The 14,997-nt window shown below is 39.5% G+C and overlaps 1 protein-coding gene across 20 annotated transcripts in view; it reads left to right on the forward strand.

Moving 5' to 3' along the window:
• Positions 1 to 14,997, forward strand: part of PUM1 (pumilio RNA binding family member 1) — a 134,080-nt gene that overhangs the window by 76,669 nt on the left and 42,414 nt on the right. For 11 of the 20 annotated variants that reach the window (XM_038531319.1, XM_038531321.1, XM_038531328.1 and 8 more), the window contains 3 exons: positions 83 to 353; positions 10,071 to 10,164; positions 11,538 to 11,654. In XM_038531319.1, coding sequence (XP_038387247.1) covers positions 83 to 353; positions 10,071 to 10,164; positions 11,538 to 11,654 — 482 coding nt within the window. The remainder of the gene's footprint in view (positions 1 to 82; positions 354 to 10,070; positions 10,165 to 11,537; positions 11,655 to 14,997) is intronic. The other 9 variants (XM_038531331.1, XM_038531323.1, XM_038531324.1 and 6 more) reach the window with 6 other exon arrangements.

A 14,997-nucleotide genomic window follows, 5' to 3' on the forward strand; every position in this document is an offset into this window, starting at 1 on the left:
GACACTGTCCTTAAACTTGGGTTGCTGTAGTGTCCCTCCCCGCTCAAAATAAGGTTTAATGCCCTTTACTTTCTCTGTTTAGCCGTACCCCTGGTAATTGCCAGAACTCTGCTAATGAAGTGGATCTTCTGGGTCCAAACCAGAATGGTTCTGAGGGCTTAGCCCAGCTGACCAGCACCAATGGTGCCAAGCCTGTGGAGGATTTCTCCAACATGGAGTCCCAGAGTGTCCCCTTGGACCCCATGGAACATGTGGGCATGGAGCCTCTTCAGTTTGATTATTCAGGCACGCAGGTACCTGTGGACTCAGCAGCAGCAACTGTGGGACTTTTTGACTACAATTCTCAACAACAGGTACTGTGTGTGTCTCTCTGTCACTCTCTTTACTCTGTACCTCCAGCCAGCACATTATTCAAGTGACTAAGAATGGAAGGGATGGGAGGAGGGTGGCATTATTTTAGGCTACCGATAGCCTACCCTTCTTGACCTGATAGTGATGTGGGCATCCAAAGCCTCTGTATCTTCCCCCTCAAGAGGCTGATTCCCATGCTGAGATTATTGGCAAGAGCTTACTCTGCTCTACATGTACTTCCTTTGGCTCCTTTGTCACCCCAGAGCCTGGGGAGTGGGTGAGATAGTGTTACCTCTTGTAACACAATCCTCTTGGATGCTAAATTACTCTCTCTAAAGATGAATATGATTGTGATGCTGTTGGTTCGTTTTATTTTTAAAATAGTAAACTCTGTTACCTACTGCTGGCAGGAGTCCGGTGTGAGGTTGTCTTATTAGTCCTGTCTTTTAATTGAGTATAGATCACAAACATATCTGCTGCCTTTTAAAAGTTAAAATATGATTCGGGGGAAAAACACAAATCACTCAGTGTAAAAATCTACAGTGAAATTATGTGGCTCTGTTTTCTCTGTAAATCCTTGGAAAACATGTATGTGCCTTCTGGTTTTAAAGGCATGGTACGACTATCTCTGGGGTTTACTGATCATTCTTTAAAAAAATTTTTTTTTAAAGTAAAAAGCCAGCTGCTGAATTATAAAAGGGCGCAGGTAGCTTCCCCATCTTGTTGATACTACAAGCTCTCTCTTGTGGCTGGAAGCACTTTGATGGGCCATGAATGTCTGATACTCATTAATTTTAGACTTTAACATAAATACAAACCTCTAGGCTTCAAAGTTTAAAATCTCATTTTGAAGTTCAGAAATTCTACATCCATGGGGGAAATTGGCTTATGGTCTGTTCCTTTGTTGTCATAAATAGCTGATCTTAAATGACTTTTGTTGATAATAAAGCTAACCTCTTAATATTAGTAATAGTAATTATAACATTAATTATAAACAAAAGTAAATCCCTTAAGGGATGATGTGATATGTGTGCTCTGGTCATATCATATCTATTAGTTTTAATTAACAAACTCTTTTTCCAGAGAGAGTAAACTGTAAGTGTCCACTACTCTCCCTGTGGTTCCCATTAGAAATGCCACCTCTACGAAAGAACATTTTCTTTAAGGTTTTATTTATTTATCTGAGATAGAGTGTTGTGTGCACAAGCAGAAGGGACCGGCAGAGGGAAAGGGAGAAACAGGCTCCCGCTGAGCCTTGACACAGGACTCCAACCCAGGATCCCGAGATCATGACCTGAGCTGAAGGCAGACACTTAACAAAGCCACCCAGATGCCCCCGAAGAGTAATTTTTTGTGCCTTTTCTCTTCACTGTTTTGCCGCCTTTCACAGTGAATCCTCAAAACGGCAGTTTTGAGTGAAGCCAGAAATTACTTCAGGACTTCATGCTGCATCAGCAAATGTAGGGGACACTGTTACCACACAGACTTCAGCTTGCTCAGCTTAGGATAGGAGGATGGTAATTCTCTGTCTAAATTCTGCATGTAGGCTACTATTTTTTTTTTTTTAAAGTAGGCTCTGCACTCATTGTGGAGCCCAATGCAGGGCTTGAACTCATGACCTTGATATCAAGAGTCTGACGCTTGACTGACTGAGTCGCCCAAGCAGCCCGAGTGTAGGCTACTTCTAATCAGGATTCTTTAACCTGGTTATATCAAGAAGTTTTGCCTGAATTCTTTCTTTTACTTTGTCTTCTGTGGTCTGAACTCTGGCTATTTTTGGTGCTTAGCTTCCCATTCCCCATCTAATCCAGTCTAACCTTTTGCTTGTTATTGAAGCAGTACTTGTCTTCAACCTCTTGTGAAGAAAAACCTAATGCTTTTTCCTTGAATTGTTCTTTACTTCATAATTGGAGTTGGGATTCTCTTTTGATGTATTGATCTCTGGTTTCAAACTAATTTTACGAATGTTTTGGGAGGCTGGATAATTATTAGGACTTGAGCAGATACGTCCTTTTACAAACTCACAAGCAGTTAACATGATTATGTCAAAGGTAGCACCTGCTTAGATTTATGAAGCCTGGGATGCCTTCACCACATATCCAATTTCAGCAATTTTTGAAACTGAACATTATTATTTTGACAAACTGTTGTTGGTTTTTGGCTTCCCATGTGTGTCTTGGTTGTGGCAACATAGGGGCATGGTTACCACCATCACGTGATGTGATCTTTGTTGTTTTATCCCAAGGGCCCATAATTCTTGCTTTTCTAAGTAGATTGTTTTAAAAATGGTCGTAGAGTGGGCACTTTAATAACATGCCCAGGAACTACTGGGCCAAGACTTCTAAGTATTTTCAAGATCTTTAACCTCCCCGTGTCTCCTGCATAGAGGCCGGAGTAGCTGTTAATGAAGGTAGGATCCTTTTTCTACTGGAAATTGGTGTTTGACCTTATATTTTTTGCCTCCAATATTCCTTACTCATTTGCTTTCCATTATATTTTATTCCTTTTCCCCTTTCTACTATTTTAATTGGTCATTCTTGAAGATCCAATGCTTGTTAGCTTTCTTGATCCCATATCAGGGAGTTGTATTGTCTGTCTCCTCTGAACTCCGTAGTGCTTTGTGCTTGCCTTTGTCCCGCCTTGTGTTATAATTTCTTGTTTAATAGTCCTTGCTAGATTGTAAGCTCCTTAGGGTGAGCCCTGGGTCTGGTTCTTCTGTGTCTTCTGCTTTTGTTTCAGCAGACCAAGTTTTCAGGAAACTTTTTCCATATCCCCCTTTATAATATCTCAATATTCCCCATATTAAATACACTTCCCCAAACTAAAATTTGGAACTAGCCTTCTAAGAGTTCTGGAGGCCACTCTTTAAGGCCTAGCTTGTATTCTAATATGCAAGTCTTTTAGTTCTAGCCCACTAAGCTTGTGCCTCTTGTTCATAACTAGACCTGTACCGTATCCAGGAAATTACCTCCTTTATAGGGTCACAGTCTTCTGTTGCCATCTAATCAGAAAACTTATGTAATTCTTTTGAAATCTAATTTTGTTGATAACTTCAAGGAGATCACAGATTTGTAGGCTGTGGATTATAATTTTCTGTTTGCATTTTTTGTGCTCATCTGAAGCCAGGGAAATTTTTCATGATGAAATGGGTTCCCCCCCACCCATAGCTCTCAGTTTAGTTATTGTGACTCATTTGGTTATTTAAATAGTGCAGGGAAGTACTCAAAGACAAGTTTAGGACATGCCCATGTGCTAGAACCTCAGACAAGGGAGAGCATACTCTATTCTGGGAAAGGAAGGACTTTTGGAAGAGTTAGATCTCGAACTGTTCCTTGTGAGACTTGTTTATATCAGGAGAAGAGTGAAAATTCCACTGCAGGAAGTAGGAAAACGTAAAGGCTTACTATGAGAACTCAACAGGGCATGTTCAGTAGATAATGTAGTAGACATCCTCGGTGATGGGCGAGACTGGGAAACAGCGACTTGTGAGGTCACACAGGCAGGGTTATGGATCTTAGCAACTTTGCCGTGCTGCCCTATTGACAGTGACAAGACAATTCTAAGAAGGAATGACTTAATTACCATGGTTTAGTTTTTTGTGCTTTTAGTTTTAGTAGCAATTGTAGACATTACTTACCCATATCAATCAGTTAATTATTGACGATTGTGTCCTTGTTACTTGCTACAGTTAATTAGGTAGATTTATTTGTGATTTTATGTGATTTTATGATGGGATCTAGTTTGGAATTTTTTTTTTTTCTAGTTTGGAATTTGACAAAAGAAATAATTCCTTCTTAAGTCCTATTTCTTTTTAATCAGGATTTTGATTTGGTTTCATAAAGCTATTAGTATCAACTTCTTTTGAGATACACAGTATAGGACAGCCTATGAATAAATGCAAGAAAGGTAATTTTCATTTAGTTCATTACAAACTTAATGGTACTTAGACATACTTTGGGTTTTGGATAGTTAAATTATTTGTCTAGTCACTGTTTATGATAGACTTCACCTAAGATTTATTTAAAGCGAGGATTCCTTTTTTTGTGCCATGAACCCCTTAGCGGTTTGATGAGATCTGTGGGCTGAATTGTGTGAATGATGTATAGTATAAGTAGGTTTACAAAAGAACCAGTTATGTAGAAATAGTTACAGAAATATTTAATGACAAATTCAAGATGTATCTGCATTATCATACTATGCATGCTGCAGAAGTAGGCATACTAGTGATCATGATGGCTTTGGGATGTCTAGTAGTTCTAAAGGAACATGAAAATGTATGTGACTTTCCCCCCGCTTTATTGTTTTTGAGAGGGGCTGGGAGGAGCTGAAGGAGATGGAGAGAGAGAATTTATTTTTTTTTAAAGATTTATTTATCTATTCATGATAGAGAGAGAGAGAGAGAGAGACAGACAGAGACACAGGCAGAAGGAGAAGCAGGCTCCTTGCCAGGAGCCCGACGCGGGACTCGATCCCGGGACCCCAGGTTCGCGCCCTGGGCCGAAGGCAGGCGCCAAACCGCTGAGCCACCCAGGGATCCCCGGAGAGAGAGAATCTTAAGCAGGCTCCATGCCCAGCGCCAGAGCCAGACATGGGGCTGGATCTCACAACTCTGAGTTTACAACCTGAACCGAAATCAAGAGTTGGACACTTAACTGACTGAGCCACCCTGGCACCCTATATGTGATTTCTATTGATTATTAAGTCACAGGTGTATAGCTAATGTTAATGTGGTGTGTTGCCTATAATCATAATTGAAGGACATGCTAAATTTCATGAAAATAAGGATAATTTTACCTATCCCAAGTACAAAGATCTGGGGTTTAAGTATACCTAATTTAGTGTGCTTTGAAATGCTTGTTGATATCTTTGGAGTATCGTCCCTTTTCCCCTCATTTTTCCCGTATTGTCTTCTCCTTAACCCTGGATGGTGAATAGTGAGCATTTTAAACAGTGAACAGTTCATAATAATATGTTTGTACCATTTTGTGTTATGGTACATGAGCACTCTTCTTATTTTAATGACGAACCGTACAATTACTTTTATTTCCTTAAGTATATTTTATAAAGGTACTGCTAGATTTCATTATATTGCAATTATATGTAGCAGAAAGCAAAGCTGGGATTACATCATTACAGATTAATCAGATTAATTGTTGATGCTCTTTATTTAGAATTCAGTTAATCTAAAAATAGCCTAATGTAGCATGTTGTACAAAACTACATACCGATGTACTAAAACTCACCTCTTAAGCATGAAACAATACTCTGAAAATCATAATTGAAGTACAGATACATTCCCTCATTCCCTCATAGTCATAAGCAGATGGGAGAGGAAGTGGCAAACATTGCTTTTAAGAGTGTGGTAGTGAATAGATGTCATTCTTCTGAAGCCCAGTTTGTGTACAGTTTTAATATAAGTCTTTAATATTCTTGGCTTTCTTCTCAATTGACAAGTGAGAGGAAGATTATTTTATCAGTGTCATGTATTGTCACTGTTAAAATGCTGACTTTAGCAGTTTGGTCACTTGAAACTTACCTTTATTGTTCTTTGACTTTGCTGAAAATTTAAATGATTTTCCTCAAAAAATACGTATTTAATTGATGGAAGGACATATTTTGTTTTTCCCACCTTGTTCAGAGATTATTTTGGAATCAGATTGTTCATCTGCTAAGGAAATGTGAAGTTTTCTTTTTTAAAAATTCAGCACAGTTTATATATGTACCTGTTTATCCAGAAATCATTGTTTATCATTGTAGTTCAGATAACCTGGTCAAACATGGACTTTTATCTGGAATCCTCAGACAGTAGCAGATTTCACATATTTTGTGTACTGCCTGCCATGATAAACTTTTTTTTTCTTAAAAGATTGATGTTATAGTCCCACCATTGATGTTATAGTACGAAGGTCTTTTCTCTGTGAATCCTTACAACATCCCCATGGGAAGGGCAGGAACTACATTTTTATAGGTAAGAAAATTAAGACCTCATGAAGCTAAGAGAATTACTGAAAGTCATTACTACAAGTGATGGGAACATCTGTGTTCCAGTGTGTCTAGCTCTGGGCTGTGTCCTTTGGACCCAGTACTAGAAACACAAAGCCTTTTGATATATGGGGTTGTCTCACCTGCAAATTCAGTTGCATTTGTGGCTTTCTCTGCATGGAGTATATAGTAAAACGTATTTTTCCACTATAAAATAAAGAAGGTTTTTATTCCTTCCCTGTTATATTTGTGACCTGTTGACAGCAGTTGGTGCTCATGAACTCAGTGGGATTTTTGACTTTAACATTCACTCCCAGGAATTTTGTCCTCTGCTTTCCTCATCCTGAGCTGCCTTGTTGGGGGAGGATCTGTCAGAGGTACTCACAGAAGGGCCATGCCTATATGGGGGTACTCCCCCCCCCCCCCATTCATCAGAAAGAACACACATAAAGGACTGTTCCTAGCGCTTTTACATGTGTTAATTTTAATGCTTCCAGCAACCTTATGAGTTAGCCATGTCTTTATCCTCCCTTTTCAAGAGAGGAGGAGAGTGAGAGAGGTTCACTTTACTCCGTGTCATGTAGTCTGCATCAGAGCTGAGATATGAATCCAGGCTTTCTGGCCCCAGAGTCTGCACACTTATCCCCTGTGTATACAGCCTTCAACTGGTCAAAATCCAGGGCTCGCCAGACATTTTATTTTGGTGAGGAAGGAGAGTAGTCTTTCACATATATCAGCTCCGTATTTAGGTATTCCTCCACATTCTGAAAACTCAACAGCCGTTTTTATGCCAAGAAGTATTATTGATAACATAATCATAGTAGTAGCTATCTTTTATCACTTAGCACTATGCTGGGTGTTTTTGACTGCCCCTTTCTGCAATAAAAACTGCAGGGTATCTTTTCTAAAGTCATGTAGTGACAGAGAAGGGAGTCAAATCAGCTTGCTTGTGTAGTTCCCAAATTATGCCTTCAGTGTTTTTTATTAGGAACCTTCATGAGCTTGAAATAGTTGAAATATTTTCCCTTGTATTCAGTTTCTTGAACAACTTAAGAATTCTTACTGAGGACATTGTAATCAGTAGTAGCACATTTATCATTATACCAACCTTAAAACAAGCATTCTCTCCAAATCTCACAGTATTGTGTTCCTCAGTTATCATTGGCTTGCTTTCTGAAAATGATGAAAATGTTAACAGAGCTCAGTGCTTTGCCCAGCAGATGGCATTTGTATGAGTTTTTCAGGATCCTTTGGAATCCATTACTTGCCAATTATCCAATTTTGTTTTGAATACCCTGTATTTCCAGTTAATATTGAGCCATTTACATAAAGAGAATGTGCCAGAATTGCTGTAATCTATGCTATAATCAAATCTGCTTGCTGTAGATGATAATTTACTTTTGTTAATTGTTTACTGCAAAAAGCATTCAAGAAAACAATTCCTTCTCTATTCACCATAATCACTGAGCTATCAATCAACTCAAACACAGAATATGTGGGAGCTCTTGTAGGACCTGTATGTTTTTAGTTAAAAGTAATGGTTTTCACTTCTCAAAGTGTAAGTGGTGGTGAGAACCACAAACTGATGTTATGCAGAATGGCTAGTATTTACACACACTGGATATTTATGGGTATAGCACACATAACATTTAATGAGTTAAAAACCTATGAAGTGAGGATGAGTCAGATAGCATGGCAGTGACCACTCTTTTGGTGAATAAGATCATGTCAAGAGTTCTATTCTGGACACACCATCTTTATTTCCCTAGCTCCATGTCACAGTGCCTCGCTAATTAAGTAACAGGTGCTCAAAATATGTTTGTTGAATGAATTATTTTCTTTGCAGCATGGCAAAGAAGTGTAGAGGGAAGAGGCTAGCATGAGCAGTGTCTGTGATGTTAAATATTTCAAAGGGTTTGAGGCTAGAAAAATTCCAGAGACCCATTGAAGACACAGTAGATATCTAAGTGAAACTATGAGGTATTTTTACAACCTTGGAAAAAACTTAGAAACAACTTTTCACTATTTTACTGTAATGTTTTCTTCCTCGTGGCTGCCCCTGTTGGGTGAACTGCTTGTTGGTAGGAATACTGTGGGATACTGTCCTTTAGATAAGACAGACATATGAAAAACAACTTAGAAAAATCACAGGATCACAGTTAGCTGATAGTACTGATTGGCTGTTGTCCTTCAGCGAATAGTTGTTTTGGTAGGTTTGTCTAAAATTCCCGGAATTGCTTTTAAACACTTGATACTTAATCATTGAATGTAAAGGAGTGCTTGTCTTTTTACCAGCATCATAATGAAGTTTCTTTTTTGTTTAACCTTTGAAAATAAAACTCAAAAGTATTTTTGAAATCTTTACAGTTACTTTTGATTTACTTTAATTCTCTAAAGGCAAAGGCCAATTTTACTCTGGTTTTTAGAAAGAGGAATACTTCCTCTTCAAAGAGAGGTAACAGATGAAGTTGGTCAGTATGTCTGAAATATTCACCTTTTGTTTTCTTTATATTTAAAATCCACCTACTTATATAAAATCTTTCCACCACGTAAGATAAGATACCATTGCAGCCCAGCTCTGATGATAATGAAGCTGACTTGGTGGGATGACATTATCTTTTAATGTCTAAAACAGGTCTCTTTATGAGGAAACCTATTATTTAAGATCTTTAGTGTCCATTATTGATCATGCAATGATGTTGGCTGAGCTGTTAAGAACTGTAGAAAGAGCAGGTTGGGATGTTGAAGGTCCTTTGTAGAGAGGTGCCTCTTCGGTAAATATGCTATCTGACATCAGCAGATGAAGACGTTTTCAGTATTACTCTCCGGAAGGTGGCATGTCAAGGCAATCAAGAACCCCTTTTCTTTGCATCAGTACTATTTATGCTAAAATGTGTCCCCGCCTTACTCAGTGTTGCATCCCTAGTCCCTTGCACAATGCCTAGCAGGTATTGATTTTGTAATATTTGTTGGATGAATGAGTGAATGATTGGCCTTGTATTAAGATAGAATTTTGGCATATTCTTAGTGTCAGGACCTTTGCATTCCTTTCCTGTTCTTGTGAACTAAGAAGTGTGCTAGGTGTGAGCTCATAATCCAGGTTTTGTTAGGAGCAGCTGTATTTCTGTTGTTTGGTTTCCTACACATAAAGAATAGGTATCCTAGGAAACCAGAGGGCCCCCCAAAGTTGGCAGCTGTCTAATTTATGCATTATGATAAGCCACTACTTGAGGAAGGTATCCACTGTCATTTCCCTGGGAAGAGCAGCCAGAGGGCAAAATGAACACTTTTCATTTTCCTTGCCAAAATGTGAGTAGGTGAGGATTAATTCAAAGTTTGTGGGGTTCTCAAAAGAGCTGAAGAGTAGTTACAGCACTAGGGTGTAAGTCATTTTTTAGATTTGATTTTGAATGTGCCTTGGATTAGGTAGGCCCCTTAGACCTGTTTATAGCCATTACAGCATTTTGTATGATTGTGGTTCAGGAGACATCTAACCTGTGAGATAGTGGGCAGCACATGGGAACTGGGTGCACCAAATTGAGGTAAAGCAGGAGAGGGAAAACAGAACTATGAAGCATCATGATACCATTGAAACAGGAATGGAGTAGAGCGTGAGAACATTTTTGTTTAAAAATGTCATTTCTGAACAAGGATTTATAGAAATTTCTCTGCAGAGTTTAAAAAATTATTCCATGAGACAGTTTCTCTAACCTCATCACATCTTTTTCTTACTTCAGCTGTTCCAAAGACCTAATGCACTTGCTGTCCAGCAGTTGACAGCTGCCCAGCAGCAGCAGTATGCACTGGCAGCGGCTCATCAACCTCACATCGGTAAGTCTTTGAGTGTGTGGTGCCCGTGCTGTAGGTGTGGCTTCCCTTGTTAAGAGCGTGAGCTGCTGTGAAACTCCTAGTGTAGAGTGATTATAATAACGTCCAGACAGATCCCTCAGAGTAGATGGCCGCTTCCTCTTGTCCAGTTGTCTTTTGCCACATTCTTTATGTTTGGCAACCTTCTAGACTTCAGTTCATAAGATTTCTTAGTGTCCAGGTATTGGTCTGCCTTCGCTGTCTTAGGGTTTAAAGTACTTAACTACAGTAGTGACTAGCATCAACTCTGTTGGGAAGATTGGATGAAATTGATGGCGTAAGAATAGTTTTGCTCTTGTTAGGATTGCCTAGATTGAATATGTCAACTTCTCATTAAGCAGCAGGTAGTACCTATAAATTCAAGCAGCATGTATTGAAGATCTGAAAACATACTCTCTTTTAATTATTGGCTTTTAAAGTAGCTTTGCCTTTTTCCTATAGCATGTGTTAGTGTTTTGGTATACATATTTTGTCTTATTGCCTAGACTATCCCCTCCCTGTCCTGGACCTTTTTTAAGTTCTCTTTGAAACAAAGCGCTATGTGTGTAAACAAGTATGTGTAGATTTTTTTTTTTTAATGTGTCAAAATGATATGGATGACTAGAAAGGAGATCACTAATCAAGATTATGGTATGCTGTGGAAGAAAAGACTTGCTTCCAACCTAAATGTATTAAGGCAAGGCATGATGGCCTTTGCCTGGGTCTGGTTTAATTTATAATTGAAGATGCTAGTCTTTATAAATACCATACATTTTGAGAAAAATGGTTCGGAAAATTGCTTATTATTATTATTTTAAAGATTTTATTTATTTATTCATGAGAGATGCAGAGACATAGGCAGAGGGAGAAGCAGGCTCCCTGCAAGGAGCCGGATGTGGAACTTGATCCCGGGACCCTGGGATCACATACTGAACCAAAGGCAGTCTCTGAACCACTGAGCCACCCCAGGCGTCCCAGGAAAATTGTTTTAAGTGGAGATAAATTCTTCCCTCCATCCCATTACAAAGTCTTTTAAATGGCTTTATTTTAGCCTGCTATAATTTTAATAGTCTTTGAGAAATTGTGCTAAATTTAAAACTGCCTAACAGTTTAAATTGTTAGCAAAGGTAAACAAAACAAAAACGAAAAAAAAAAAAAGAAGCAAAAACAATAGATAAATATCACCCTGATCTTTAGTATAGGGATTATTTTATCTTTTTAGAAGTCCTCTTTCCTCTCAACCTATCTTTGTCTTGTCTTTTTTCTTTTTTTCCTCACCTGCAGCCTGGAGTGTGTAGCCAAACTGTGTAGGTATGTGGTAGGGCTGAAGTCCTAGTCGGGTGTGTTTTTACTGACAGGTGTGTTTTCAGCAGGTTTAGCGCCCGCTGCGTTTGTCCCCAATCCATACATCATCAGTGCTGCTCCCCCGGGGACGGACCCCTACACAGCTGGACTGGCTGCAGCGGCGACACTAGGTGAGGTGTTCTTCTGCATGCGGGATTTTGTCCCCTGCTATAAAGTCATGGTGGCTGGCATGCGTTCTTTGTATTCTGTCCTGAATCCAAGTCTCCGGTTGGAGATTTTTCTCCTGATTTCTGCTGTCTTCTCCCTGCCAGCTAGATAGTTCTCCTTCACTGTCCTCAGGCTTGAACATATCCAAAGGCAAATTCATGAGCTGCTTCCAGTATGGGTGTTTATGATCCATGGAACCACCAGTTGCTCATAGATAGTAGATAGTTTGGGGGAATTTCCCCTTTTCTAGGTCTTCCTACTTCCTGTGGTCTGCCACGGTCCAGATTCTTAGGCTCTTTGCGTAGACTTTGGCAGCTGTTCTCACTTACACGATCCTAATTTCCTTACCCCCTACCACTTCCACCTCCCGAAGGGTTCTCGAAACTGTTTTAAACACAGATCTTACCTTTTCATCTTTCTGCTTTAAATTCCTCACTAATTTCTTTTCTTTCTTTTTTTCCTCATACTGTATTATCTTTAATAAACCCGCAGCACTCGCATCATCTGTCATTTGGTGTTTTCTCAGAGAAGAAGCCTGTCGATTTCTTTTCTTTCTTTTTTTTCTCACACTGTATTATCTTTAATAAACCCGCAGCACTCGGCGTCATCTGCCATTTGGTGTTTTCTCAGAGAAGAAGCCTGTCACTGATTTCTGTCTCATCTACCCACAAATAGCACTCCAAGTTATATGACATGACTGATTATTCCATCCTAATTGGGTGATGGTATGTTGTTCCCTGGAATCGCTATTTTCAAGGAGCTGCCTTGGCATTCTTAGGATTAGTGAGGATTGGGACCCATTACATATAGGGATTGATCTCTCTTTGACTTGTATGTGAATGTCACAAAATGTATGCCACTTTCTCCCCTTCCAGATTGGCTCTCACTGACTCACACCGTACATTCTAGTAGTGCTAAACTGATTTTAGCATACTGCAGACACCACGCTGGCTTAGGCCTCTGTGTCTTTGGACACTGTCTCCTTAGTCCTCTGTAGTAAACTCTTCCCAGTCTTTGCCTGGGAATCTCCTTAGCTGGCATTGTCACCACCTAGAAATCCTTCCCTTGCTGACCCCCAATTCCTTCTCTATTACTACTGTTATTTTGCATTTATTTGCTCATAGGTATAAATAGGAGTGGTTTTGTTTTCCTTGAGATTGAACTCTTTCAAAAGCAGGCTTTCTTGTTATGTGACTCTGGAGCACAGTTGCCATTGTGAACTCAGACACAATATAGAATTTCTTACTATTTTCTTTGGAATTGTTCACATTTTGGTGTGTATTGTGGTGGGAGCATATGTAGTATGGTTCCTGTATGCCTCTTTTTTCTAGAAATAGAAAGCTCTTCCTAGCAGAATGATCTTTGCTAACTACCATTAGTATTATTTGGCCGTTATGAACTATCTGCCAAGCATTGTGCTGAGTGCTTTTCTTTCATAGGAGTTGTTGGATGATGGGTTGTGGTTTTTGTGGTTTGTTTTTGTTTTTAGATTTTATTTATTTAATTTTAGAAAGAAAGGACTCATGCATGAGCGGGGGTAGGGGCAGAGAGAGAGAGAAAATCTCAAGCAGACTCTACTCTGAGCATAGAGCCCGACCCATGACCTGAGCTGAAACAGAGTCAGATGCTTAAGCAACTCACTCATCCACGTACTCCAGATGATGGTTTTATAGATTAGGAATTTGGGTCACAGAGAACTTTTTTTTTTTTTTTAAGATTTTTAAAAATGTATTTATTCATGAGAGACAGACAGAGAGAGAGAGAGAGAGAGAGAGGCAGAGACACAGGCAGCGGGAGAAGCAGGCTCCACTCAGGGAGCCCTACGTGGGACTCGATCCTGGGTCTTCAGGATCAGGCCCTGGGCCGAAGGCGGTGCTAAACCGCTGAGCCACCCGGGCTGCCCAAGAACTGTCTTTTTTTGAGTTCACACTACTTAAATATTACAGAGTTGGAGTTTGAACCAGGCCTAACTCAAGTCCATTCACAAACGTCACTACAGTGTACGATGCCCATACTATATTGAATTGTCTTTTCTCTACTTTCTTTCCTCTGCTAACATATTATGTTATTTAAAACAAAGAACTGTTTTAGGAATGACACACTTGTCCTCCCTGAGATCATAGTTTGAAGATAAGAGTCTTGCTCTTTATATCCATCTGCTGAGCCAAACTGAAAAAGACTTCAGTGCTTTCACATAGAACCAGAAATGTTAACCACCCAAACTGTGAAACTGCATATGCTTATGGGGTGTTCATCACAGAAGAATTGAAGCAGGCATCCTGATGAGTCAAGCTCAATTGACAATGCACCCTGGGGGTATTTTCCTAAATGTAGTCAGAGGCCATGTGACCAGGGAAAGTAGTAGAAATACTACTTGAGAAAATTTAGAGGATTATATAAATATTTAAGGTAGCAACAGTCTGTGCACAGTTGAAGGTGGTTTTGTGAACTTGTGGCAGAGCCTTGGGTCTGTCATTGCAGGTTGCAGCCCAGGCTTTCCCCATGGATGTGGCAACAGCCTCACCCCTATCATACCCATTTATTTGCAGGTGAAGAAACTAGGGCATAGGTTAGGTCTCCATTGTGTTGTTTTCTCTTCCATTCTCTTCTGTAAATGCCCAAGACCACCCCACTTTGTAAACACCAATCAGGTGGGTTTAGAGGCTCCCCACTCTAATTTGGAGATAACAATTCTTAGACTCCTCAGGGTCTGAGGAGTTAAAAAAATTTTTACCCCTTTGCTTATTATAAAAAAAATTAGCTTCTACTGTAACCTAGCTTCCTTAAGCAGCATGTTTATTTTGCATCCACATGGTATTTCACTGTGGGCAAACTTAACGAACAGAGCTGCTTGATTTTGGCTAATAGGCCCACAGGTACAGAAAATGCCTAATCAGATATGTCAGAGCAGTATTGGGTAGTGATGTAGTTTGACTTGTTTGTATCTTAGAAGCTTGAAACTGGAAACAAAATACATGTTCCAATTTATTTTGACTTAATGAAACCTGTGTTTCTGCAGGATTAGCTACCGTGTCAGAAAAGACACATTTGAAATAGGTCTTTGGAGCTCCATATAAAGGCAATATTATTATTCAGTCAAATTGTAGATATTTTAAACTCTGTGTTTTAAGAAACTTCTCATTGGAGATGTGTTTCAGCAGATATGAAGGGCTGGCTTTGGGCCCTTGTCTTGGTTGGCAGAATGAAGCCTTGATGTTTGTTGCTGCCATCTTCAGAGAGTTCTGTGGTGTAGATTCTGCTGCACCCAGGCTGCCATCTGCATGGCTATGTTACCTCTGTGTTGTC

Source organism: Canis lupus, chromosome 2 (genome assembly GCF_011100685.1).
Source record: "Canis lupus familiaris isolate Mischka breed German Shepherd chromosome 2, alternate assembly UU_Cfam_GSD_1.0, whole genome shotgun sequence".
Lineage (NCBI taxonomy): Eukaryota > Metazoa > Chordata > Mammalia > Carnivora > Canidae > Canis > Canis lupus.